General features: G+C 37.1%; 1 protein-coding gene across 1 annotated transcript in view; it reads left to right on the top strand.

Annotated features, from left to right (window-relative positions):
• Nucleotides 1-25,525, top strand: part of LOC115209480 — a 447,652-nt gene that overhangs the window by 4,941 nt on the left and 417,186 nt on the right. The window contains exons 3-7 of the mRNA XM_036501652.1: nucleotides 4,585-4,737; nucleotides 5,437-5,573; nucleotides 11,238-11,433; nucleotides 19,204-19,314; nucleotides 20,654-20,971. Of these exons, the coding sequence (XP_036357545.1) occupies nucleotides 4,585-4,737; nucleotides 5,437-5,573; nucleotides 11,238-11,433; nucleotides 19,204-19,314; nucleotides 20,654-20,971 (915 nt within the window). The remainder of the gene's footprint in view (nucleotides 1-4,584; nucleotides 4,738-5,436; nucleotides 5,574-11,237; nucleotides 11,434-19,203; nucleotides 19,315-20,653; nucleotides 20,972-25,525) is intronic.

Raw genomic sequence — 25,525 nt, 5'->3', positions numbered from 1 at the left:
CATCAGAAATCACCGCAAGATGCTTAAAATATCTGGCGGTGTGGGCTATGGTATTGTCACCCACATCATAAATCAGGTGGTTAATGAAGGAGTCATACCCAATGACTGGTGTAGCAGCACCATAATCAACTGCTGCAAGAAGAAAAGTGATGCTTTAGATAGAAATAACTACAGGTGTATTGAATTATTGATTCATGTGATGAAAGTTACAGAGAGGGTCACAGCCCAACTAATTAGGGAGAGAGTTTGCCTAGATGAGATGCAGTTTGGTTTTGTGCCAGCCAGAAGCACCACTGATGATATATTTCTGTTAAGGCAACTTCAGGAGAAATATCTAGCCAAAGATAAACCTATGTAATTGGCTTTTGTTGACTCAGAGAAAGCCTTCAACACGGTCCCCCAATCTGTTATCTGATGGTCAACTTGGAAACTGGGGGTAGACAAGTGATTGGTAAGAGCTGTACAAGCCCTGTACAGGAATGCTGTAAGGTGAGGGTTGGCAATGAGTATAGTGAAAACTTCCGAGTAGAAGTATGGATCCATCAAGGATCAATCTTCAACACCCCTCTTATTCATTATAGTCCTCCAATTCAAGATTGGATGCCCCTGGGAGCTACTCTATGCTGAAGACCTTGCTCTAATAACTAAGTCACTGCCAGAACTAGAGACAAAGTCCGGCAAGGTCTAGAATTGAAGTGCCTTAGGGTTCACCTAGCAAAAACCAAAGTCTTAGTAAGTAGGAAGGCTGTCAAATCACAAACCCCTTCAGGTAGATGGCCCTGCTCAATCTGTAGAAAAGGCATGGGTAGAAACTCCATGCGATGTACCCAGTATAAGCTAAGGACACATAAAAGGTGCAGCAATATCAATGGAAGGTTAACCGGGAAGATAGTTTTTGTGTGTGGCAGGTGCACAGGGGCAATAAACACTGAAGATATACAGAAAATAGATTCCGTCACATGCCAGGGGAAGAAACTAGAAGTAGTTAATAGCTTCCGCTACCTAGGCAACCAAGTCAGTAGTGGGGGTGGTTGCTCTGAGAGTGTAGTGGCTAGAATAAGAATAGCCTGGGCAAAGTTCAGGGAACTCCTACTTCTGCTGTCAACTAAGGGCCTCTTGCTCAGGATAAAAGGTAGACTGTATGATGCATGTGTGTCAACTACCATGCTACACAGCAGTGAAACACGAGCCATGACTGTTGAGGATATGCATAGGCTTGAAAGAAATGAAGCTAGTATGATCCGCTGGATGTGTAATGTCAGTGTGCATACATGACAGAGTGTAAGCGCCTTGAGAGAAAAGTTGGGCATAAAAAGCATCAAATGTAGTGTACAAGAGAGACAACTGTGCTGGTATGGTCATGTATTATGTATGGATGAGGACAGTTGTGTGAGGAAGCGTAACTCACTAACTGTTGAAGGAACCTATGGAAGTGTTAGACCCAGGCAGACATAGGATGAGATGGTGAAGCATGGCCTTCAAACATTGGGCCTCATAGAGGTAATGACAGGAAACCGAGACCTTTGGAGATATGCTGTGATTGAGAAGACCCGGCAACTAAAGTGAGATCGCAGCTATGCATGTCTGGCCCAGTTAAGAGTATTCCTAATGTATCGGGTGATATGATATGCTTGAGAAGACTGTTGAGTCAAGTGAAACCAATACCATAGCTGTGGCCAGTGCTCCCTGACTGGCACGTAAAAAGCTTCATCTGAATGTGGCCAATGCCAGTATTCCTTGACTGGCTCCTTTGCCAGTGGCACATAAAAAGCACCATCCAAATGTGGCTGATGCCAGTACTCCCTGACTGGCTCCTGTGCCGGTGGCACGTAAAAAGCACTATCTAAACATGGCCAATACCAGTACCCTCTGACTGGCCTCCATGCTGGTGGCACATAAAAAGCACTATCCAAATGTGATCGATGCTAGGCTCACCTGACTGGCTCTTGTGCCAGTGGCATGTAAAAAGCACCCACTATAATCTTGGAGTGGCTGGCATCAGGAAGGGCATCCAGCTGTAGAAATATTGTTCGATCAGATAGGAGCCTGGTGCAGCCGCTGGCTCTCCCGACCTCAGTCAAATCGTCCAACCCATGTGAGCATGGAAAACAGATGTTAAACGATGATGATGATCATATTTTTCTATCTACCCAGTTCATTCAGAATGGTTGAATTAATCCAAGGATTTGAAGCAGAAACTTTCTCTACATGCCAAGAAAGTAGAATAGAATCTAAAATCTTTTGTTAGAGAAGTGAACTACTTAGCCATTCAGCTATGCACTCTCATACTTAAACATATATCAATTTTGTCCAAACCAAGAGTCCATAGTTTCAATTTTATCATCAGATCATTGAATTTTCAAATATTCTACTAAAAGAGTTTTTAGGAATATATTTATACTAATAGTAAGTAATCCTAGTTAATCTTTTATATCACCTACCAAACTTCTAAAAATATTTAGAATGGTTGAAACTTACAGAAATTAAAAAGAAAATTTATATAGTACTAGCAGTATCGCCCTGCATTGCTCAGGTTTGTTTCGACCCTTTAGAATTGGAATTTTTGAAAAGTAAAAATTTTGCATTTTGTAGCTTGTTATTCTCTTTAAGTGAACATTCTTCTGGTTGAAATACACCAAAAATGGCGACACAGCAGTCAAAAAATTGTAAAAAAAATAGGGATTTGCAAAGAAAAAAGCATCTTTTTGATGTAAATAATTTGGAATTTTTTCTTCTATGGAATGAAGAGCAAGCCTTTTTCTATCATACTCCCAATTTTGGTCAACTTGCACCGCAGGGTCTCGGAGGAGATGGTTTTAGTTGAAGGCTACCAAACCTGCCATACACCGACAACTTCAGCTTTATATATATAAAGAGCACTTCCCATTCGATTTTTGTGGCAATTCAGTCTGCAAAATAATTCTCTTATTTTGAGCTATTTTTGACACCATTTTCAACTGAGAACTCCTTAAAATGGCACACCCAAAACTGCTAGAATTTGCATTTTTCAAGCTAGAGAATTCAAACTTGCTCCAATCGATTCAGGAAATTTTTCTACGTATATGCTCATATCTTGTTTTTCAAAAAACACAAAAATTGAACGTGTTTTTGCCCCATTTTTCTGTTGCATTCATGCAAACACGTGCACAGTCACGCATAGAATCCAACAACTCAAGGCAATAGTGTATGACATCCACTCACTCGCAGAAAATGCATTGTTTTGGGCCTTTGTTATCTAGATAGAGACTTGAAACCTACTCTGGCCTTAACTACACCACGCCTTCTATAGGTGTGTAAATTTTCAGCTCAATCCTAACACGTCTAGTGCCATTGAATCCTTACCAAAGCCAAAGTATGCAAGTTTTTTTCCTCTTTATATAGGTAGATAGACAAGAGTAGAGACCACTCAGTGGATCCCTTATATGCTAAAAATAATATTAATTTCTACTCTTACTATCTTTTATCATTCTTTGCTACCTTTTATACTATCAAGTTTGATGTATTTATTCTTAAGATTATTAATTGCTTTTTTAACTCCTTTTTTTATTTCTTTATGTTCGATTGAATTAACAGCTACTCTCGCGCTCGTATGCATGCACACACACACACACACACACATGCACACACTCATGCACGCACACACGCACACATGCACACACACATTATTTCGCAACAGATAAGTAATCTTGATATTTATGCACAGTCGTTACTTGTAAATGTAATCATTGAAACTACTGAGTTGTTCCCCTTAAAACATATCTATTTCTGAATGCTGAAATATTTTTAAAAATCAATATTTTTGCCATAGCAACCACATCTTTATAGCTTGCAAATTTTAACCATCGCGGGTCGCATCCTCACCACGCATTTAGTATCCTTGCCAATTTTCAGCTCAATCTTAGCATATCTAGTGTCATTGAATCCTTAACAAAGTCAAAGTGTGCAAGTTTTTTTCCTCTTTATATAGGTAGATAATACGGGAGTTATTATTTTTGATAATATGAATGCATAGTTTTAAACAAAGAAGAATAATGATAAGTACCACGATGTTGAAGAATAAAAAGTCTATTCAATATTTTGTCTTTAATAAGTTCTAAACATGAAATAAAATCTTTAAAATGAAATGTTAATTGTACACAATATCAGAACTATCATGGAAAGTTCCATAAACATAGAGTATAATAAAAAGATGAGCAGGGAATGACATTGATATTAACCTATAAATTCTTGAGACAGTTTTTCAACTAATTTTTCAGTTGTCTTATGCTTTGTATGCTTGATTCTTTTTTAATATGCAAATTTATGTTATTTTTATCAACGGTCATATCAGAGAATGTAATGTGATTTAAAGTCTTCAAGGGAAATGTAATACCATTAATTTAACATTTTTCATTTCCCAATTTGAACTTATCAGACTTAAAATATTGAATAAATTTACTATTCTTGTTGCACATTCTTATACTTTCATTGTTCAAAGCTTATATTTCAAATAAATTATTTGATGATTTAAATTAACTATATGATTTTCCATTTTATTTTGTCTTCTATAAATTCACTAATTTTATTGATCATGTGTTTCAACAGTGGGTCTTACATACCATTTTTGCAAATTCAAAGAAGTACATCTGTGCAATTTCCAAGTTAAATGTCCAGAGAATACCAGATATAACTGGAGCCAAGGATCTTCTTCAGATTACCGAGAGATTCCATATCTTCATCGCTACTCAAATGACAGACGTAAGTCAGATATTATAATGCATTATCATATATTCTGTAAACCGTTATCAAATAGTTATTATTAAGGTTAAGATACCTTCAGTAAAATTTCCTCTTTAAAAAATCCATTATATTTTGACATTTTACTAAATTTGAGATATTTATAGTGCTTCTCCTACTCCTCCAACTGCTGCTGAAGCTACTACTACTACTTACAGTTGCTACCACAGCAGTAGTAGTAGTAGTGAATGCATTCAGGACACATGGCCTAGTGGTTAGGGTGTTGCATTCATGATCATGAGATCATAGTTTCAGTTCCTAGACTGGATGGTGCATTGTATTCTTGAACAAAACACTTCATCTCACGTTGCTCTGTGAACACTTCGACACCAGACATGTTGTACACCACGCATCTGTTCAGCAAATGTCGATTGAATGGAGGGAGGGAGCTTATGTACAGCACAAGCATTTGATTACTATAAACAATTCACTTGTGCAGGACATTCAGCAAAAACTGAACACATATACATCATCTTCCACAGGAGAGTCCATCATACGTTAACATTCACAATCAAAATAAGAGAAGGAAGAGGAGGAAATAATGCTGTCATTTGTTCTTATAGTGTTCCTTATCAACTACTTTTTTGGCAATAAAAGAAACTAGTAATGAACATGTCATTGTTTTGTCCTTTAATTCCCATTTTCTTGCTTTTCTTTCAGACTATTACATGTATGTTGATTCTATAAATGGCAAACCTGAAGACGTGACACATCTTTCTTTTCCAAATGTTGAACCCCCAGCAGGCCATAGTTTATTCTTTGATTATTATCTCCAGCAAGGAGCTGGCAAACTTCAGGTATTCTCTTTCTCTTTCTCTTTTACTTGTTTCAGTCATTTGACTGTGGCCATGCTGGAGCACTGCCTTTAGTCGAGCAAATCGACCCTGGGACTTATTCTTTGTAAGCTCAGTACTTATTCTATCGGTCTCTTTTGCCGAACCGTTAAGTGACGGGGACGTAAACACACCAGCATTGGTTGTCAAGCAATGCTAGGGGGACAAACACAGACACAAACATACACACAAATACATATATATATACATATATACGACAGGCTTCTTTCAGTTTCCGTCTACCAAATCCACTCACAAGGCATTGGTCGGCCCGGGGCTATAGAAGAAGACACTTGCCCAAGATGCCACGCAGTGGGACTGAACCCGGAACCATGTGGTTGGTTAGCAAGCTACTTACCACACAGCCACTCCTGTGCCTATGGTCAAATAGTTTTTCTCTTCAAATGATAAGCATATTCACAGAGAAATATTTTTATGAAAACAAATGGATGATTGATAATGCACAACAATCAGTTATAAAATCAACGGTACTTTTACAATGACTAGCAATGTCTTATGTCTATGATAGAAATAATCAATCTTGATGATAGGGAGTTTCAAGAATTTTAGGGCTCTCATTAATGAAACACTGGAGTATTTTTCTCTATGCAATGGATCTTTGGAATGTATCTTAGTTTCATGCAATATAACTTAGTTTCACTAATTCTTAATTAAAACTACAGTTTAAATTCAATATAAATAATAATGACTTTGGTCTGAATCTAATTACCAAATTATTTTCCCAGTGTTTTCTAAGGCACCACAAAGGAACTTAAATCCAGTATTTCAAACTATCAGAACACTTATCAATTTTACAATGCTCCAGCTACTGACAGACATAAACTTTATTTTCTTGACTTATCCTTTACAAGAATTAAATGCTTTTGTCACATGTCACAAACATAAATGAGTATTCCAATGAGGATATGAACTGTGTACTAGAATATGTTGAACAATCTGTATATAAGAGATATGATATAACACCATAGAACTTATAAATTTATTAAATCAGTATAGGAATGTATTTCTAGCCTTTTTCTGAATCAATTTTGGGGACTGGGATGTATTATTAATGTAATATTCTTTTTGATTTATTGCCAAATCTACAGAGAACCTTCAAAGTAAACATAGCAAAGATTAAGGTGACAGCAAGTAGAAAATAAGAAAGGGCCAAATCAAATGTCAGTGAATTGGCCATGCTCAGTATACAGAAATGAAGGGGGTAATAATTCTATATGGCGTACCTTGTGTAAACTATGGACACACAAACTATATAGTGAGATATCAAGTACGCTCACAGAGAAAGTAGACTTCATAAGTCCACAGAGACACAAAAACTAGATTTTCTTAAATACCTTGAAAGCTCTCTAGCAGTAATAGGTAACTTCTGTTAATCTAGGTGACCTAATTAGCTGCAAAGGTCGGTGACCTGAAAATGTAATTGAACAAGTTGGAGAAAGTTTAGGGAACAATTATTTCTGCTGGTAAAAAACAAAAGTGGGTGATGAAGGACAATGCAGTCTTTTACATGCTTCAAAATACCAGGCAACTTTACTACTGTTAATGCCATGATGAAATGCATACTGAACACACTGTGATGTAGTTGATGAATGACTAATAAGTAGAGGCAACATAGGAACAAGAAGTCCCTTTAGTGTTGTTATTTTGAGAAGTTTGTGACCTCTTCAGTGCCAGTGCCATGATAAAATGCATTCAGAACACTCTGTAAAGTATTTGGTGTTATGAAGAGCATCCAATGGCAGAAAGTATTTGAAAACATCCAAGGACATTGTAGTACCTTCTAAGAAGTCAAGCCATGATGGCCCATCCAAACCATTTCAGCATTAAAATGGATAAAAAAAGATGAAAATGATACTGATGTGTGTGTGTGTGTGTGGTGTGTGTGTGTGTGTGTGTGTGTAAATACACACGCACGCACATATCAACATCACCATTATCATCATTGCTTAGTGTCCATATTCTATTATACTGCCAAGAGTTGAATGATTTGATAGGATCTGACAGGTCAAAGGACTTGTCCAGCTCCAGTGTCTGTTTTGGCAGTATTTCTATGGCTGAATGCTCTTTCTAATGCCAACCACAGTGCAGAGTATACGGTTTTAGGCAAAGATACAGTATTTCTTATGCTTTATCGCCACCAGTTTCCTCAGAATTAGAGGTTTTTTCATTTCGCCTGTCCAGTCTTAACATTCTTTTACGAATATTTGTTCAAATCTTCGGTAATATGCCTCGAAAGTGATTCCTTCTTCTCAGTTATATTTAAATTCATTTATAGAATTTGCTACATGGTCTGGTGAAAAGGTATTTTTCAGTTTTGTTACCGACTTCATTAGTTATAGCATTTGTTGCTGTAACATTTGTTGTTGTTCTTGGTCTTTGAATTGTTGTTGTTGCTGTTTTTACAACTCAACTAAACCCTCTAACAGGTTTTCCCTAATTTCACGGATTTTTCGTAAAATACATACAATAAAAATGTTTGTTACTCCTCTTGAAGTTTTAATATCTCCATGTGAACATTTTTTCATTGTTGTCCATGTAAATTGTTTTACTCATGAAAAAAATTCTTTTTTTCAACGTTGTTTGCATGAATTGTTTATATCTTCGTCGACATTGTTATAATGTGGATCTTCATCCGCTTGTAAACTGTTGTCAGTACTATAATTTACTTATCGCCACTATTATATTGTGGTGATATTTCGCATCTTATTATCTTTGACATGTCTGTTGTGCTATTGTTGATAGCTCCGCAAGACAATGATTTGAGCGTCTATCTTAACAATAACTCAAACTCGTATATATCATGTAACCGACACTGGCTCCAACTAAGAACTCATACGATGATTCTACTACTACTGACTTCCTACAACGACTGACTGTCTGACTTTTGTAGCGGCTGGTTCATCCCACTTTGTCACGTGGGATGGAGTGTACGATTTTTCCTACAACATAATCTATGTGATTACAACCAGGAGAATAAGGAGGCCAGAAATGGGGGCTAGTAAAGTTATAGAAATTCTCAGGCAACCACTTCTGACTCTTTCCAGAAGTATGGCAAGGAGCCAAATCTTGCTTCCAGACATATGGTCTTCTTGCAGCAACTGCCTCCAGCTAGAGTCTGACCACAGTTTCCAACAGCTTCAAACAGCTGTCAAAACTGAGCATAAAGCACTATTCAAAGATGTGGAGTGGAATGACATCACCCACACTAGAGACACACCCAAAAACCATCACAGTTTGGGAGAAATTGGTTTCCATGATCTTCATCTCACATCATACAGCCTTTACAGTGTTTACAAAGTATTGATCAGTGGGCATAATGTTGACATTTTGATATCTGGTGCAAATAATTATGATACTGGTAACCTTTTTCCAATAGTTAGATGGTTTCCTGTTCTCATGCCATCTAACTTTTTCTCAACTACCTCTTTAATCGTCATGCTCTCCAATACTATTGATTGTTCACCAAAACATCAAGCTGTTATTGAAAAAAGGTGACATAAAAAATCATCAAGTTAGCCTAAATGTTGCATATGAGGATGGGCAAAAAAATTCATAAGCTGACTATGAAGGATTAATGAAAGAGCTATGAAATATTGCATGCATTGTGCAAGAAAGACGACTGCACTGGTATGGTCATGTGATGCATATGGATGAGGATAGTTGCTTGAAGAAGTGTCACACCCTAACAGTGAAGGGAATTTTTTGGAAGAGGTAGACCCAGGAAGACATGGGATGAGGTAGTGAAGCATGACCTTCGAACGTTGGACTTCACAGAGGCAATGACAAGTGACCGAAACTTTTGGAGATATGCCATGCTTGAAAAGACATGGCAAGCTAAGTAAGATTGTAGTCGTGGCCGATGCCAGTGTTGCATAACTGGGCCATTTAAAACCACCCTTTTATCATTGGTCGATATGCCGTGCTTGTGAACACCTGTTGAACCGAGTGAAATTGTAGTCGTGGCCAATGCCAGTGCTGCCTGTAAAAAACACCATTAGAGCATGGCTGATGCCAGTTCCACCTGACGCTCTCGTGCCAGTGACACATAAAAAGCACCATTCGAGCATGGATGATGCCAGTGACACATAAAAAGCACCATTCGAGCATGGATGATGCCAGTGCCACCTGAATGACATCCGTGCCGGTGGAACATAAAAAGCACCATTCGAGCGTGGATGATGCCAAAGCTATCTAACTGGCTCCGGTGTCGATGGCACGTGAAAAGCACTCACTACACTCTCGGAGTGGTTAATGTTAGGAAAGACATCCAGCAGTAGAAACCATGCCAAATCATATTGGAACCTAGTGCAGCTCCCTGGCTTGCTAGTTCTTAGTTAAACCATCCAACTCATGCCTGTATGGAGAGCAAATATTAAACGACAACGATGATGATGTAATGTTTCTTTCCAACCAAACTGACACGTGACTTCTCAAAGACTTTAAAAGTAAGTAGTTATGACTTCTCTTGCAAATGAACATAATTCAACATTGTGGGGTTAACAAGTACCTGCAGAAAAAGTTTTTAACCCCCAACGACATTCATGCCGACATTGTTGATACATTAGGGGGTGACACTATAAGATCAGCAGTACAAAAGTGGGCAGCTAAATTTAGAAGAGGAAAGGGAGAGTCTTGAAGATGACCCAAGGTCTTGACGTCGTGCAAGTGCCATCACCGAGGAAAACATTGATTGTAATGGATGATAGGCAATTGACTATAGATCAAGTAGCCAATGCCATCAGCACATCCCATGAGAAAGTTGAGAATATTTTGCACGATGAACTCAGCATGACAGAGGTTTCTGATCAAAAGCACACCAACCTGATGACATCACGGGAAAATCTGACATTGTTTAAGGCAGATTCAAATAGTTTTCCTGGATGTTTCTTAATCCAGGATGAGTGTTGATGTCATCACTTTGAGTCAGAGACTAAGAGATAATTCAGGCAGTGGAAATACCCCTCATTTTCTCCAGCGAAGGCCAAGGATGTTTCATCTGCAGGGAAAATGAAGGCCTCAGTTTTGGGGACGCAAAAAGGATTGTGTTTATTGAAAAGGGCTACACCAATATGCCGTGAGAGTTACAAAAGGCTATGAAAGCCAAACGCCCAAGAAAACTGACGAAAGGAGTTTTGTTTCATCAGGACAATGCTCCAGTACACAAGTCCTTGATTTTAATGACTGCAAAGCCTGACTGTGGTTTAAACTGGTGGATCAGCCTCCCTATTCTCCTGATTTGGCCCCATCTGATTATTGTCTGTTTTCAAACATGACAAAACATTTGGCTGCAAACCAGAGTCGCAGTGATAATGATGTTACATCTACTTTTGATGACATTTTTGACCAACAGGTTAAAAGCTTGTTCACCAATGGGATTCAAGCATTGCAGCAGTGATGGAAGACGTGTGTGGACAGCAAGTGGACTACGTTGGAAAATAAACCTCATTTGGTTACAATCCCTGTGTGTGTGTGTGTGTGTGTGTGTGTGTGTGTGTGTGGTGTGTGTGTGTGTGTGTGGTGTGTGTGTGTGTGTGTGTGTGTGCGTGTGTGCATGCACACATGTATGTATGCAAACTATCATATAATATGTATATATATATTTTTCAGATTGAGATTGAAACTGCAAAAGGAAAGGAACTTGTGTTTGAAGAAGTTAGTGTTGCTCCATCATTTGCATGGCTATCTGGATGTGTTCAGGTAACAAATGAAGATACAGATATTGAATTTATTGTAACACATGGGTATGGAATGGGTCAATATATTGGTCTCACGAATGTTGGTTTCTTGGAAGAAGAATGTCAAGGTGAGATTTTTTTGCTAACTCTCTTGCTCTCTTTCTCTCACTGAAAGTACATGATAATATAATACATACATACATACATACATACATACATACAAACATACATACATACATACATACATACATATATATATGTATATATATCGTTTGTCGTTTTGTTCGTCCCTTCGTGTATTTCATGTTATTTATTTATGTAAAGGTTTATTATATATATATATATATATAAAGAGAGAAAGAGAGAGAGAGATACATATAAATATAGATACATAGTTTTATTTGTGTGTGTGTGTGTGTGTGTAGAAAGTAAATAAGTAACAAGGAGATTAAGGTATTAGTTCATTACAGCCATTTCAGGCAGCTCCATTTAATCGAACAACGCAAGCATTATATCAATTTGAAAATATATCACCATCTTCGGATGAATAATATAGGTTTTCAACATACAGGATACTGCATTATAATTTTTAACAAATATTTCATCAGAACTGAAGAATGAAAGAATGTCATGCTGCTATTATTGTAGCAGAATGAACTTAGTGGCAGAAAAGAATAATGACGGGGCTCATGAGATGGTAATATAGCTACGATTTTTTCTATCTCCTTATCTCCATCAAAAGCTCTAAGGCAGTAGTTAGTATACTACGTCCACTAAGAATTAAAACCACTGGGAATTGACAGTCAAGTTCTAGCTGCCGATGATAAATTAATTACTGTCACCATCAGTGCTTTGATATAAGCTTTGAAAAATTGTGTTTGTGCATAATGAAAAAAGAATACTCTCTGCAGACGTCCAAAAAGTCACTGAAGCAGTGAGAGAATTCAAGAGCAAAAAGAAGGATGGCAGGACACTTAATTAGAAAGAAGCATTTACATGGCCATTTCATGCACCAATCCGAGGATGTTGGAAGTGAAAAATGCTGGTTGTGAATGATAGGTAAAAACCTAAAATGAAAAATAGAATTGTTAATTGTAGCAATTCAGAAACAAATTATTAGAACACACTTGGTGCAAACAAAGTTTGATAAAACTCAATCAGAGAGTAAAGACAACTGTGGAATAGAAGGTAAAAGCATTAAGCATCTCTTAAGTGAATGTAGTAAGGCAGCGCAATAAGAATATATCCACAAGTATGATTGTGTCAGTAAAAGAGTATATTGGGATGTAAACCATGTGTGTGCATTCAAAATAACAGAACAGTGGCATGAGCCACAGATTGTGATGGTGAATGATAACTATTTGAAGCAAGGAGACCAGATATGATAGATGAAGGCAAAAAAATAATGTGTATGCTCATAGACTACACAGTATTATATGAGAGGAGAGTGGACATCAAAGAAACTAAGAAAATTGTGAACTATCAAGACCTTAGCCAGAGAGATTAGGAGATTGTAGAATGCAAAAGTTATAATTGTTCCTGTGGTAATTGGTGCCCCTAGCACATCACCCAAACTGCTACCTAAGTAGTTGAAGGATATTGGAATTGAAGGATGCATTGTCAATCTGCAGCAAGTTCCATTCTGTATTCTACAAGAATCTGAGGAAAGTGAAAAGGAAATGTATTACTAGCTAAGACATTCTTCATAACATCAAGAGATCATAAAACTTCATCATCATCATTTAGTGTCCATTGTCCATGCTGGCATGGGTTGGATGGTTTCACCAAGGCTGGCAAGCTGGATGGCTGCACCAGCCCCCAGTCAAGTTTGGCATGGTTTCTATGGCTGGATGCCCTTCCTAATTGCAACCACTCCAAGAGTGTAATGGGTGCTGCTTTTACTTGTCACTGACACAGGTGCCATTTGTGTGACAACGGTATCTGCCATGACTGCAATTCTTCTTGGCTTGATGGGTCTTCTTCTCAAGCACAACATAATGCCAAAGTTCTTGGTCATTGGCTCCATAAGTCCCAACATTCAAACGATGCTTTTTACGTGTTACTGGCATGAGTGCCAGTTATATGACACCAGCATCAGCCAAGACTACAATTTCGCTTGGCTTGATGGGTCTTCTCAACCACAGCATATTGCTAAAGGTCTCAATCACTAGTCATTGCTTCTGTATGGCCCAAATTTCAAAGATCATGCTTCACCTCTTTGTCCCATGTCTTCCTGGGTTTATTCAAGTTAAAGCACATTGGGCTTGTGTGTTTGTTGAGAGAAATAAGTTTTATAGAAAAACAAAATTTTCCAGTTGGATACCTAGAAGTTCTACAGAGAATCAGAGAAACAGCAAGTAGAAGTAAAGTAACAACCAAGCAGAGAAAGATGAGAAATTCTGGAAGAACATTTGAAGCAAATTAAAAGGAATACAGTGGGGAAGCATCCTGTATCAATAGAGACTATGAAATAATGTAGGAAGTTGGACAACAGAGGTGGAAACAATTAAGAGTGGCCACAACTGAGACAGGTCCTCAGTAAAGCATACAAATGGAATATACCAGGAATAGACCAAATGCCAACTTACTTGTTGCATGCACTTACAGGTATCCATAAGGTAATACTCAATACCATTATTTAGAATCTTGATAAATCTCCAAAGTGATTGACAAAAGGCACCATGTATCTCCTTTCCAAAACAAAGCAAGCTAAAAACCTAAGAAACTATAAACCCATTATAAGTCTCATCAAAACTTACCAGATTTAGGACTCTACTAACAGAAAGAATGTACACCTTTCTTGAAGAAAACACAGTCATACCATAACAAAAATGTAGTAAACTAAATTCCTATGGGTCTAAATATCAGTTTCACATTAATAGGGTGATTCTTGAAAACTGTCACAAGAAAAAAAATAATAATTTGAATACTGCATGGATAAGCTACATGAAATCTTTTGACATAAGTGAATATTGAAAGCTCTTAACAAAAACAAAATCCTTTCAGCTATCTCAGATTTTCTCTGATATAATATAGCCTGGTGCACAAAAACCCTTTGTCTTAACCACAACAATAAAGTCTGGCAAAATAAAATAAAACTGTAGAATTATCCAAGTTGACTTACTCTCACCACTTTTGTTCTGTGTTGCACTCTTTTCTTTTTTCAAATGAACTAAACAACACTCTGTATGGATATAAACTTAGCAATAACAAAACTAGTCTGATCAACCATCTCTATTTTATAAACAATTTAAAGTGGTATGTTAAGAATAACTAAGAATTAAAACTTTTAGCAATGATAAAGCAGTTCAGTAATGATATGCACTTTGATAATGACAAATGCACAAAAACAACTTCTAAGGTGGAAAACTGACATTATTTATTCAACCAGACATAGAAGCAACCAAGAAAGAATGAGAGCCAGAAAGAATTTATAAATATCATGGCATAAATGAGGATGATGGTATTCAGCATACACAAATGAAGGAGAAAACTCAAAAGGAGTACTACAGAAGAATAAAGTTGATCCTGGAAACTGAATTGAACTCCCAAAACTACATAGAATCTATTTACAATTCAGCAGTGCCTGTTATATAATATGGTTTCACTGTCATCAACAGGAACGTTGCTGACCTACAAAGAATGGACTAAACCAGAACACTACCAACTATCAATTAAATGCAGCATCCAAAGGCAGATATAGAACACTTCTATCTGCCAAGGGAAGAAAGTGGAAGAGGTGTAATCCAAATAGAGCTCTCCCATAAAATAGCTACAATTGATCTGCAGAAGTACTTAAACAAGAACCATAACTGGATGTTCGAGACAGAACATGAATCCCATAACAAACTCCATTCTGTAAACAAAGAAGCTGAGAAATATAGAGCAGATTAACACTTTGCAGAAATATAAAATGCTAACAAAGCTGACATAAATCAACACAGACAGTCAAAGTACACAAGAGGAAAGCAAAAGCAGAAGGACCTAAAACCTTGAAAGACAGATTGCAGTAAAAATCGTCAACACCTAGCTGGGCGGACTGAGAATATCAAGGACCCTTGGGCATAATTGTTTACCGGGCCCCTTTGAATGTGTGTTTCAGTATAGTTAATATGTAGAGTGGTGGACCCTCAGAGCTCCAGGCCCTTGAACAGTGCCTGAGTGACCAATAGCTCAGTCTACCCCTGACACCTACACAACACCAGGGAAGCTGATATAGATCAATCATAAACCCAGCAGTGGCTGTAAAGTTCAGGGCTGAAGGTAGAAACAGGGGATCCATTCTTGCTGCCTAGGACTACAGTCTATATACAAAACATTATTAAGTTGACATCTTAAAAAATGGAGCACACTCCATGTGTAGAGTCTGTGATGTCCATAATGAAATAATTGGACCATATACCACCAGGTTGGCCAGCACTGGTTCTAACAGAATATAAAGCCAGGTACGACAGAGTTGGCCAATACATTCACAGGACTTTGTACAAAAGCCTCAGTGCTAAACATGTGGAAAGCTGGTTTGAACACCAACCTAAATCAGTAGTTAGAAGTAATGACACCACTGTCCTTTATGACTTTACACTATATACTGATCACACAATTAATGCCAACTGCTGAGTTATTATTGTTAAACACACCAAAAACAACACTAGCCTATTTACAGACATGACTATACCATCTAACAAAATGTACTTGTCAAGGAATATGATAAAATTACCAAATATAAAAGCCTAGAAACTGAAACAAGCAGGATGTGTCACCTAAAGACAGAAGCAAAGCTAACTGTGATTGGAGCACTGGGGATCATTATAAAAGGCAAAAAACAGTCAATGGCTTTCCTGAAAATATCCCAGGAAATCCTAGCAAATTCAAAATCAAAAAAAATACTACTAAACAATACAGTTCACACTCTCCATAAGGTTCTTGTCTTTTTAGTCTATATTCTAAAATCTTTATTTCTCTTCCCTCTGTTATTGCTTGAGCCAAGAATGAAAGCTTGATTGGACCTGAAGCTGTGTTGAACAATGACATACTACATATGAAATTCCCGCTTACACCTTTCCTACACATTGAGTAGGGCCATTTACCTAAAGAGGGTAGGGTCCAGACTGTTTTCTTGCTCACTAGAATCTTGGTCTTTACTAAGTTAACGTTAAGGCCCTTCAATTCCAAGCTTTGCTTCTACACCAGAATTTTCTTTTCTAGTTCTGTCTCAGAATTTACTGCAAGAGCAAGACCATCATCATATAGCAGTTGCCAAGGACAACCAATCTTGAATTCCTCTGTTATGGCCTGTAAGACAATGAATAGAAGGGCATTGAGAACTGATACCTGATGAACACCTACCTATACACTAAATTTGTCACTGTACTCATGGTTAATGCTCATCTTCCTGACTGAACCTCAGTACATGGCATGTACAGCTTTCAAAACCCACTCATCTACCCTTGGCTTCCTCAGAGCTCACCATATCACACAGTGGGGTACTCCGTCGAAGGCTTTTTCCAAGTCGACAAGAACCAAGTACAATGGTTTATTCTTAGTCAAATATTTCTCCTACAGTTGTCTGACTATAAAGATAGCATCAGTAGTGCTCCTCCTCAGCATAAAACCCAAACTACATTTCATCTAATACACTCACATTTTCATACATATACATATATATATGAATACTCATCAATGTATTTGCTCTGAAATAAATTTAAAATGTACAATAAAACATACAGTAATTAAAACAAGATATAGTTTAAAGAAACATGACATGAAAGATTTCCTGACTAGGTTGAGTTGAAAACTCTATATGCCTATTCACATAACCATTTCTCAAACTGCAGTCTAGTATGACCAGATGCACCAGTAAACCCTTTTTTGAGATATTTGGTACTGAGATACACAAACATCTTGAAAGTGTTCTTTTTTTTTAAAGTTTGACAAAATATCTTTTGTGTGTTGTTTGTATTCTGTGCCTAACTGTGTTTGTATTATTATGACTTCTTTAGAGAGTCCTTGCCACTAGATGTGTGTAATTCTGTCTATCAACTGTTAGTTTGATTTTTTTAAAGAATAGTGATGCTTAGTTCATTTTCAACCTCTGCATTTTCTTCATTTTTCTCCTGATGAGAGATTTTGTTACTGTTTTTAAGAAATTCGTCCAATTCATGTTTCCATTGTTTTATGTTTGTTTTTGTGATTTTTTTCCTTTTTTCCTTCATAATTTCATCTGTAATTATGTCTTCTTCATAGCATGATGGCATTGTTAGGAGACAAAGCATTTTATCATCTGTATGTGATACAGGGCTTAAAGAGATTTCTTTTGCTATCTCCAGAACTTTGGCTGGTGGTATTCAGGAAACTAGGGCTTGTTGCTCTTTCTGATGCTGTGGACGATTTTTATTACTTTTCCCAGTTCTTCTGTGCACTTAGATTTAAGGTATATTTTACTCTGACAAATGTAACAATTAAGCTTTCTATTTGGTACCATCAGTCACAAGTTCTTTGTCTCAGCACCTCTTTACTTACTAGATACAGTTCCAGGATGGCTTTGTGGTTTTCAGGGGTCTTTAGGATTTTCAAGTCCATTTTGATGTCTCTGCCAACCACAGGTTACCTTTCATTTAGCCTCATACAGCAATACAAAAGTTACTACTAATCACAGGTCTACACCATGTCAAATGTCTCTTATACTTACTCTTATGTTTCTTTGCCCAACAATTCTGAAGGGTGGGTTTAGCTGATAACATCAACCCCACTACTTTACTTGTACTTTATTTTATTGACCCAAGAGGAATAAAAGGCAAACATGATTTCAGTAGAAGTTGAACTCAGAATATAAAGAGTTAGAACAAATACTACAAGCCAGTATGTCCAACATTCTAACAATTCAGCTAACCACTTGTGCACTTGACAAGTTGCCTAATAGATGTGTTACTATTGTTAATAAAAGAGAGGACTTATAAGACATAAGGGATCTAAAGTTAACAACTACAACTGTTTACTATTGAGCTAGTAACTACTGATGTTGTTGATAGTTGTAGTTGATTAACTATAGTTTTTTATATACAAATGAAACATAAATGTACAGCTATTTACAACATATAACATTTATGATCGAAGATACATGACAAAAAGCCAAAATTGCATCAATAATTTCTTGTGGTTCTTATAAATGAAACAACAAATCAGCAACATTTTAATGATTAATTAAAGAAAGAGAAACACTTATTAACAAGGTAGTGATTTGCATAAACAATTTATGAATACTGTATAAGGAAATACAAAATAAAGGCAACTGATATGATTCTAAAACAATATTTCCTTTTGATTTCTTGGGCTTGACTCTATCAATAAAATTATCAATGAATTGTAGCAAGTTGTAAACAGCCTTCTGTTTGTTATAATTCCATATTTTAGATGCTTACTAAGACTGTATAGGGTTAATCCTTTAGAAGTGATGCTAAAGCATCAAAACCAGATCAGACCTTTCCAATATCTACTAGCTGGATTTCCCAAATATGACATCATGAAACAACCATAGTGTGTCAGCGAGATCATACCTAGATAGAGTATTCATTAGTATAGTGAATAGAGATCCAGTAGGTAGTCCTCAGTTTAAAATGGTTGACTACCCAACTTACAAATTTTTGATCTGCATGATTGACTAAGATAGGGCTCACAGACAGGCAGGAAACATCAGACTGATTAATGTCTTTGGCAACTTACTGATTCTCCTCTCTTAAGTTAATATTACACATCAAAAGGATCGTGCTCACCTCATTCTTTTCTGATTTCAATGCTTTTGTTTATTTGTTGTATACAATAACAAGCTATTTTTTCAGTTTTGAGAATATTTTATGACATGAAGTAAATAATGTTGATTTTTTTCCTCGTTTTCATTAAAGACAGAAATATTTCCTGTGGTTTCACAGAAGGCACATGCCAGTATAGCAACTTAACTTACTACCCAGCATGGGAAAGAATAAATTCAAGAAATGATACTAACCTAACAGATGGTAAGTAATTATTCTTTATTTTATATTGCATGAGCCTTCTTTTATTTCTGATGAATGTATATTTATCAGCAGACTTATGTGTTCAGTTAGTTATCTTTGATTTTTGGGCTTGAAATATAAAGAAGTAAACTTGTGGAAAACTGAGTCTAAAGCTAAGATTCAATTACTTGTTCAAACCTTCCTACATTATTAATATTTTTGCATGGACATAGGTAAATTCTCATTGAAGCCTTGATAAATATTTTGTTTTGTTTTTTTTTGTTTGGTTTGCACCATTTATCGCTTTGAGGTATTTTGATGTTTATGCTCTTATATAACTTCTATATCATTTTATATCACTTATCAGTTTATCATTAAAAGGAAATTGCATCTTTGACTCTTAAAGATCTACATATTTGACAAACAGTTTTAATTTTGTGAAGGATATCAGTTTCACTGATTGCATATATTTGCTATACACATGAACATATGCACATACATGCATGCATCATCCGCATCATTGTCATCATAAAACAGACATTTTAAAATGACTTGGATTGGGCAGTTTGACCAGAACTGGCAAGCTGGAGAACTACACCAAGTTCCAATGTGATTTTACTTGGTGTCTATGGCTGGATTCCATTCCTAATGCCAACCAAGGAAACAACAACATCATGCACACGTAAATACATGCTGTGTACAAAAATGCTGAGAAACACTAAAAGAAAAGACTCTTCACACAACAAACATTTATTTGTTTGTGTTCCTTTTATATTGTTCCTATTATTTTTTATTGCTAAAAAAAAAGAAAATCAACAAATGACTTGGATCAGCAGTTATTTGGATTTTTGCAGCAGACCTAATCAATAAGGCATCATCATACAAGTGAAAGTATTTTCAGCTGGTTTCTATCACCACCGCTGTGCTATATCCATAATTAAGATACTTAGCTCTCCCAGCTGCAAATAGGTTCCATACAAAGAATAGTTAAAGGAGACTATGGTAGACTATTTTGATTAATTATCAGTCATTCAGTTGAGAGTACAGTCCTTTGTATCCTATCATTGATACAACATAGTATTCATGACCAATGTACTTAACTCCAAAATGCCTGAGTATTCTTAACTATAAATAGGTACAAAGAATTCAGATTCTTCAAGTGATCTCCTGTCAGTTGTAGAATATACTCTCACAATCCAAATATCTGTCTGTATGTTGTAATAAAACGTTTCAGAAGGTGAAACTAATAATTATTACCAATTTTCAGAGAAAGTATTTTTTACTATTTTAAGATGAATTAAATCACATTCAGTATGTCTATGTTACAAATTGAATAAAATTTTTAATTTTTTTTCTCTAGGCTTTTATATGCAAACTACACTCTCCTACTATCATGAAAGCACGTTGGCATCTCCAACTGAAAATATCACCAACAGCTGTGTACAAATTAGATATAAGATAATCAACAAAAATTGCAAGCTGGCCATCTATAATGCCTTTAACAACAACACTATTTTAAGTATGGTGAGTGATGATACAACTCCATGGGGAATAGCTCAAGTGTATATTCAGCAAGAGATTACAAAACTCGTTTTCCAGGCACAAAGTGTAAGCTATGGAGTGTGTGGAGTTTTACTTGATTATGTCTACATCAGAGAAAATAATTGTCCACAATTAGGTAAGTTTTTAAATTTACTCTAGTTTTAGAAATTCTGGTTATATCAAACTAAATAGAAATGTTTTGTTTATTAGACTTTCATGTTTGTGTAGTGTGCACAGGTCCATTGCTGCTCTGGATAATTTTATAAGATTACATTAGTCAGTCTATATTTGGTAAAACTTTGATCAACCTTCTGTATTCCTTTTTTACCAGGAATTTCTAACTTGACATTCAACCAAATTAGTAGGAATTGTGTTGAAAATCTTGTCAAATTGAAAATAAAGTTATGTTGTCGGTGCATAATTAGATTGTTTACAAATGTTTGTTTGCTGATAATGTTGTTTTATGAGTTTTTAAGCATTTTACCTATTTTTCAACTATGAAATTGATCACACCTGAACACTACCTTTAACAAAAGACTAAAGCATTGATTGTTTACAAGTGATCATAAGATCAGTAAGAATTTGAGCAAACATATTCAGAAAATGACTTAGTAACAGTTGAGAATTAAAGATATTAAGTGGGAAATGATAATGATGTGTTTCAAAAGGGCAGGGCATGGTTCTCAGCTGACAGTAACGATGATGAAATACTAAAATCATTAGATTGGCAGTTTGAAAATTCCAGAAATTATCCTCAATTTTCTATTTATTAATTTCACAGGTCTACAATCGAAAAGTTGTTTCTCATGTAATGGGTGTAATTGATTTTTACCTGCTGATTTCAAAATTTTCAAAGTTATTCTATCATTTACAGTTTCTACAGAAAATTGATCACTGCATTTTACCATTATGCCTGAACATGACCTTTATCTTTTATTATTATGATTAATCACCATATCTATAGACACTATAACAGCATAACTTATAGGAGTTTATTTTGGAAAATAAACATCTGGCAATATATAAACTGCTTCAGCTACACAGAGAAGTGCCTACATCTCTAGCTTCAGTCACCCACAAGCTATGAGGAGAGAAAGATGCACTTTACAATGCCATGTTTTCAGGTTACAATGTATCTTTTTTTTATTTCAGTTATTTCCTTATGCTTGTTTTCATGTATATATATATTACATACTTATATCAGGTTGCACTTGAGCACTGTTGGTGATATATAACCCAATACAACCGATCACATGGTCGGTTCATCGGCAACTAAACTGGCAACCACTGAGTTTGCTTGGTGAAGAGGGTGATTGTTGGACACCCTGTAGGACAAAAAGTAAGACTCACCAAAAGGTGGAAGAACCTATGAGTAGTCCATTGCCATTCAACAATATATAGAAGTGTGTTGTTTATTTATGTACATGTGGGTGTGTGTAGGTATATATATTGTATACTTTTAAACTTCCTTTTATGTTTATATTTTTATATTCTTATTTTAATATTTTTATATTCTATTATATTCCTTTTATAGTTTTATATTTATATTTATACATATACTAGTTGCAGGAGTGGCTGTGTGGTAAGTAGCTTACTTACCAACCACATGGTTCCGGGTTCATTCCCACTTCGTGGCACCTTGGGCAAGTGTCTTCTACTATAGCCTCGGACTGACCAAAGCCTTGTAAGTGGATTTGGTAGACAGAAACTGAAAGAAGCCCGTCGTATATATGTATATATGTATGTGTGTGTGTGTGTGTGTGTGTATTTATGTGTTTGTGTTTGTCCCCCAACATTGCTTGACAACTGATAGTGATGTGTTTACGTCCCCGTAACTTAGTTGTTTGGCAAAAGAGACCAATAGAATAAGTACTAGGCTTACAAAGAATAAGTCGTTGCTCGACTAAAGGCAGTGCTCCAGCATGGCCGCAGTCAAGTGACTGAAACAAGTAAAAGAGTAAAGAGTATATAATTCCTTTTATATACCCTTGGGGCATTGAGGGAAGGATAGTACCTCTAGTTGGAGAGGCTACTCATGCTTCTTAGGAGTGACTCATTCACCTTGGTACCCACCAGGTACTCAGCTCTCACCTGCGGCTCCATGTAGCTGTCTGCATGTACATTGGACACACTTTGACTGGTGAGCTAAACCAGCTGAGTGTAGCCTGTGGGTCTCAAACCCTCAGCGAGATATGGGTTGTCTACCCATGCATGTGAAGACTGGTTCTGGCATACTGGGTAGAGGAAACCACCAGTGAGGTCCAACAGAGAGAAAGGCAATACCAGCGGGAGTTGTAGAGTGCCTAGAACATGACAAAACACTATAGAACCCTGGCCATCCACTGCACCAGGAAGGGTAACCAGCTTTAATACTTTTCTTTGCTCCTGAATCAAGGTTCTTTCTGCTGAGCAAGTGGTATTGGCCTCTATGCAATGGATCTCCCACTTAAAACAAATTCATGCACAGGTGTCTGTGCTTTTCAGCCTTCCAACTGTCAACCTTAAGTCCTGTGGCAATGGAAAAGTGGTGAAAGGGACAGTTGAAGGTGACCACTAGAAATTTTAGTCACAAGCCTGCATGGTTGCTGTTCTTCATATTGGACAGCAAAGAACTTTGGCAGCTTCCCTGGTGGGTGAGTAGCTTCTTCAGAACAGCACTGCTCATCCTAGGAAGGGAAGGCCTAGAAAAGGTGGCCTAATGAAAACTTGCCCTAAACAGTTCTGGCCAGTTAACTGCAGCTGATAGATTTATCCATTTGTGGTCAGTCTAAATTGAGAAAGGAAAACCTAGTTATTGGTACAATATCAACATAGCAGCAATTAGTGAAACTCAACAGGCCAGGGAAGGGTCGCTGACAGAATCAGATAGCAGCTACACATTCTTCTGTAAAGGTAAGGCTCTACATGAGGACAAAATACATGGAGTTGGAGTCTCCTAAAACAGATTCCCTGTCTTCCCACAGGTGCAAATGAAAGGCTTCTGAAACTTTGCCTCCCTGTCAGCAACAAACAATTCATTATCATCATAAGTGTGTATGCCCCTACAATGATGTGCACATAAGAGATCAGAGAGCAATTCTATGCTGATCTGGATGCTGCTCTATCTGACATGCCTGCTAATGACAAGCTTGTAATACTAGGCAACTCAACACCAGAGTCAGCAGAGATGAGGAGCACTGGAGAGGAGTTATAGGGAAGCAGGGAGATGAGAAGATCAATAGCAATGGACTTCTTTTGCTGAGCAGATACATCGAGCACAACCTGCTGATTACCAACACCAACTTCTGGCAGGCTGATTAAGTATAAGACATCATGGATGTATGCATATTCAAAACGGGAAAATTATTGATTACATAATCACCCACCAGCATGACAGCAGTGATATCCTCATCACCAAGGCAATGCATGAAGCAGAGTGCTGGACAGATCATAGACTCGTAAGATCCATGCTCAACATCCACATAGTTCCCCAGCACCACAAGCGCCCAAAGCTTATTAGACTGGCCTTCAACACAGACTACTTTCAACCAAATACCAGCAAGAGTTCCAGCCTAAACTTGAAATCAAGTTCAAGGCAATAGGACCACTAACCGGTGAATCAGAGGAAAAGTGGAACCAGTTCAAAGAAGTCAGTTCAAAGACAGCCAAAATAGTTCTAGGCTCAAAGGAAAAGCTTCTTCAGGACTGTTTTAATGATGATAATAAAGCAATACAGGCACAGTCAGATGATAAGAGAAAGGTTTACATGATTGCCAGAATCATCCAAACTGACCCACATGGTGTGACTGGCAAACCAGACCCCTGAGGAAGCTTCACAATATGCAAGATTGATGGTGACAGCTGGAAGCTGAAGAAGTGCAGCTCTGCACTGAAACCAACAACTCCAAGATGCTGTACAGTGCTATCAAACCCATCTACAGCTCCCTGACATCTGCTGATGGCTCAACAATCATCAACAACAAAGAAGGAATCAGGGCAAGGTGAGAGGAGCACTTGAACCGACACCTAAACTGGCTGTCCACTGTCAACCAGGAAACATAGCAGCAAATACCTCAGAAGACTCTACACAAAGACCTTGACTTGCTGCTTAGTGTAAATGAGGCCAAGACTGCCATTAAAAAAATGAACTGTGGCAAGGCTCTGGGAGCAGACAGAATTCCTGCAAAACCGTACAAGGCACTTGGTACCACAGCTTTCAGTGCATTCCATGATATCTTTGCATCCATTTGGGAGGAAAAGTGTATACTAGCTGACTTCCAAGACACCACCATAGTTACACTGTACAAGAACGAAGGGGCCAAATCAGACTGCAGGAATTGGAGCATTTCCCTGGTTTCCATTGCTGAAAAAATCCTGACCTGCATCCTCTTCAACAGGCTCCTCACCAACATCTCTGAGAGCAACTTGCCTGAACCCCAGTGTGGCTTCTGCCCTGGTTGCAGCACCATAGACATGGAGTTTGCTGTGTGTTATGTCAAGGAGAAGTGTATTGAACAACAGATAAATTTGTATTCCATGTTCATAGACCAGACCAAAGCTTTTGACACAGTCAAGAGAGAAGCTTTGTGAACAATCCTAAGCTGGGCTGCCCACACACGGTCACCATACTGATAAGATTCATGATAATATTACTAGTCAAGTTCTCTGCAATGATGACTGCACCAACTCTTTCAATATCCCCAATGATGTG

Source organism: Octopus sinensis, linkage group LG3, assembly GCF_006345805.1.
Source record: "Octopus sinensis linkage group LG3, ASM634580v1, whole genome shotgun sequence".
In the NCBI taxonomy this organism is placed as follows: Eukaryota; Metazoa; Mollusca; class Cephalopoda; order Octopoda; family Octopodidae; genus Octopus; species Octopus sinensis.
This window is presented reverse-complemented; position numbering and strand designations above follow the sequence as displayed.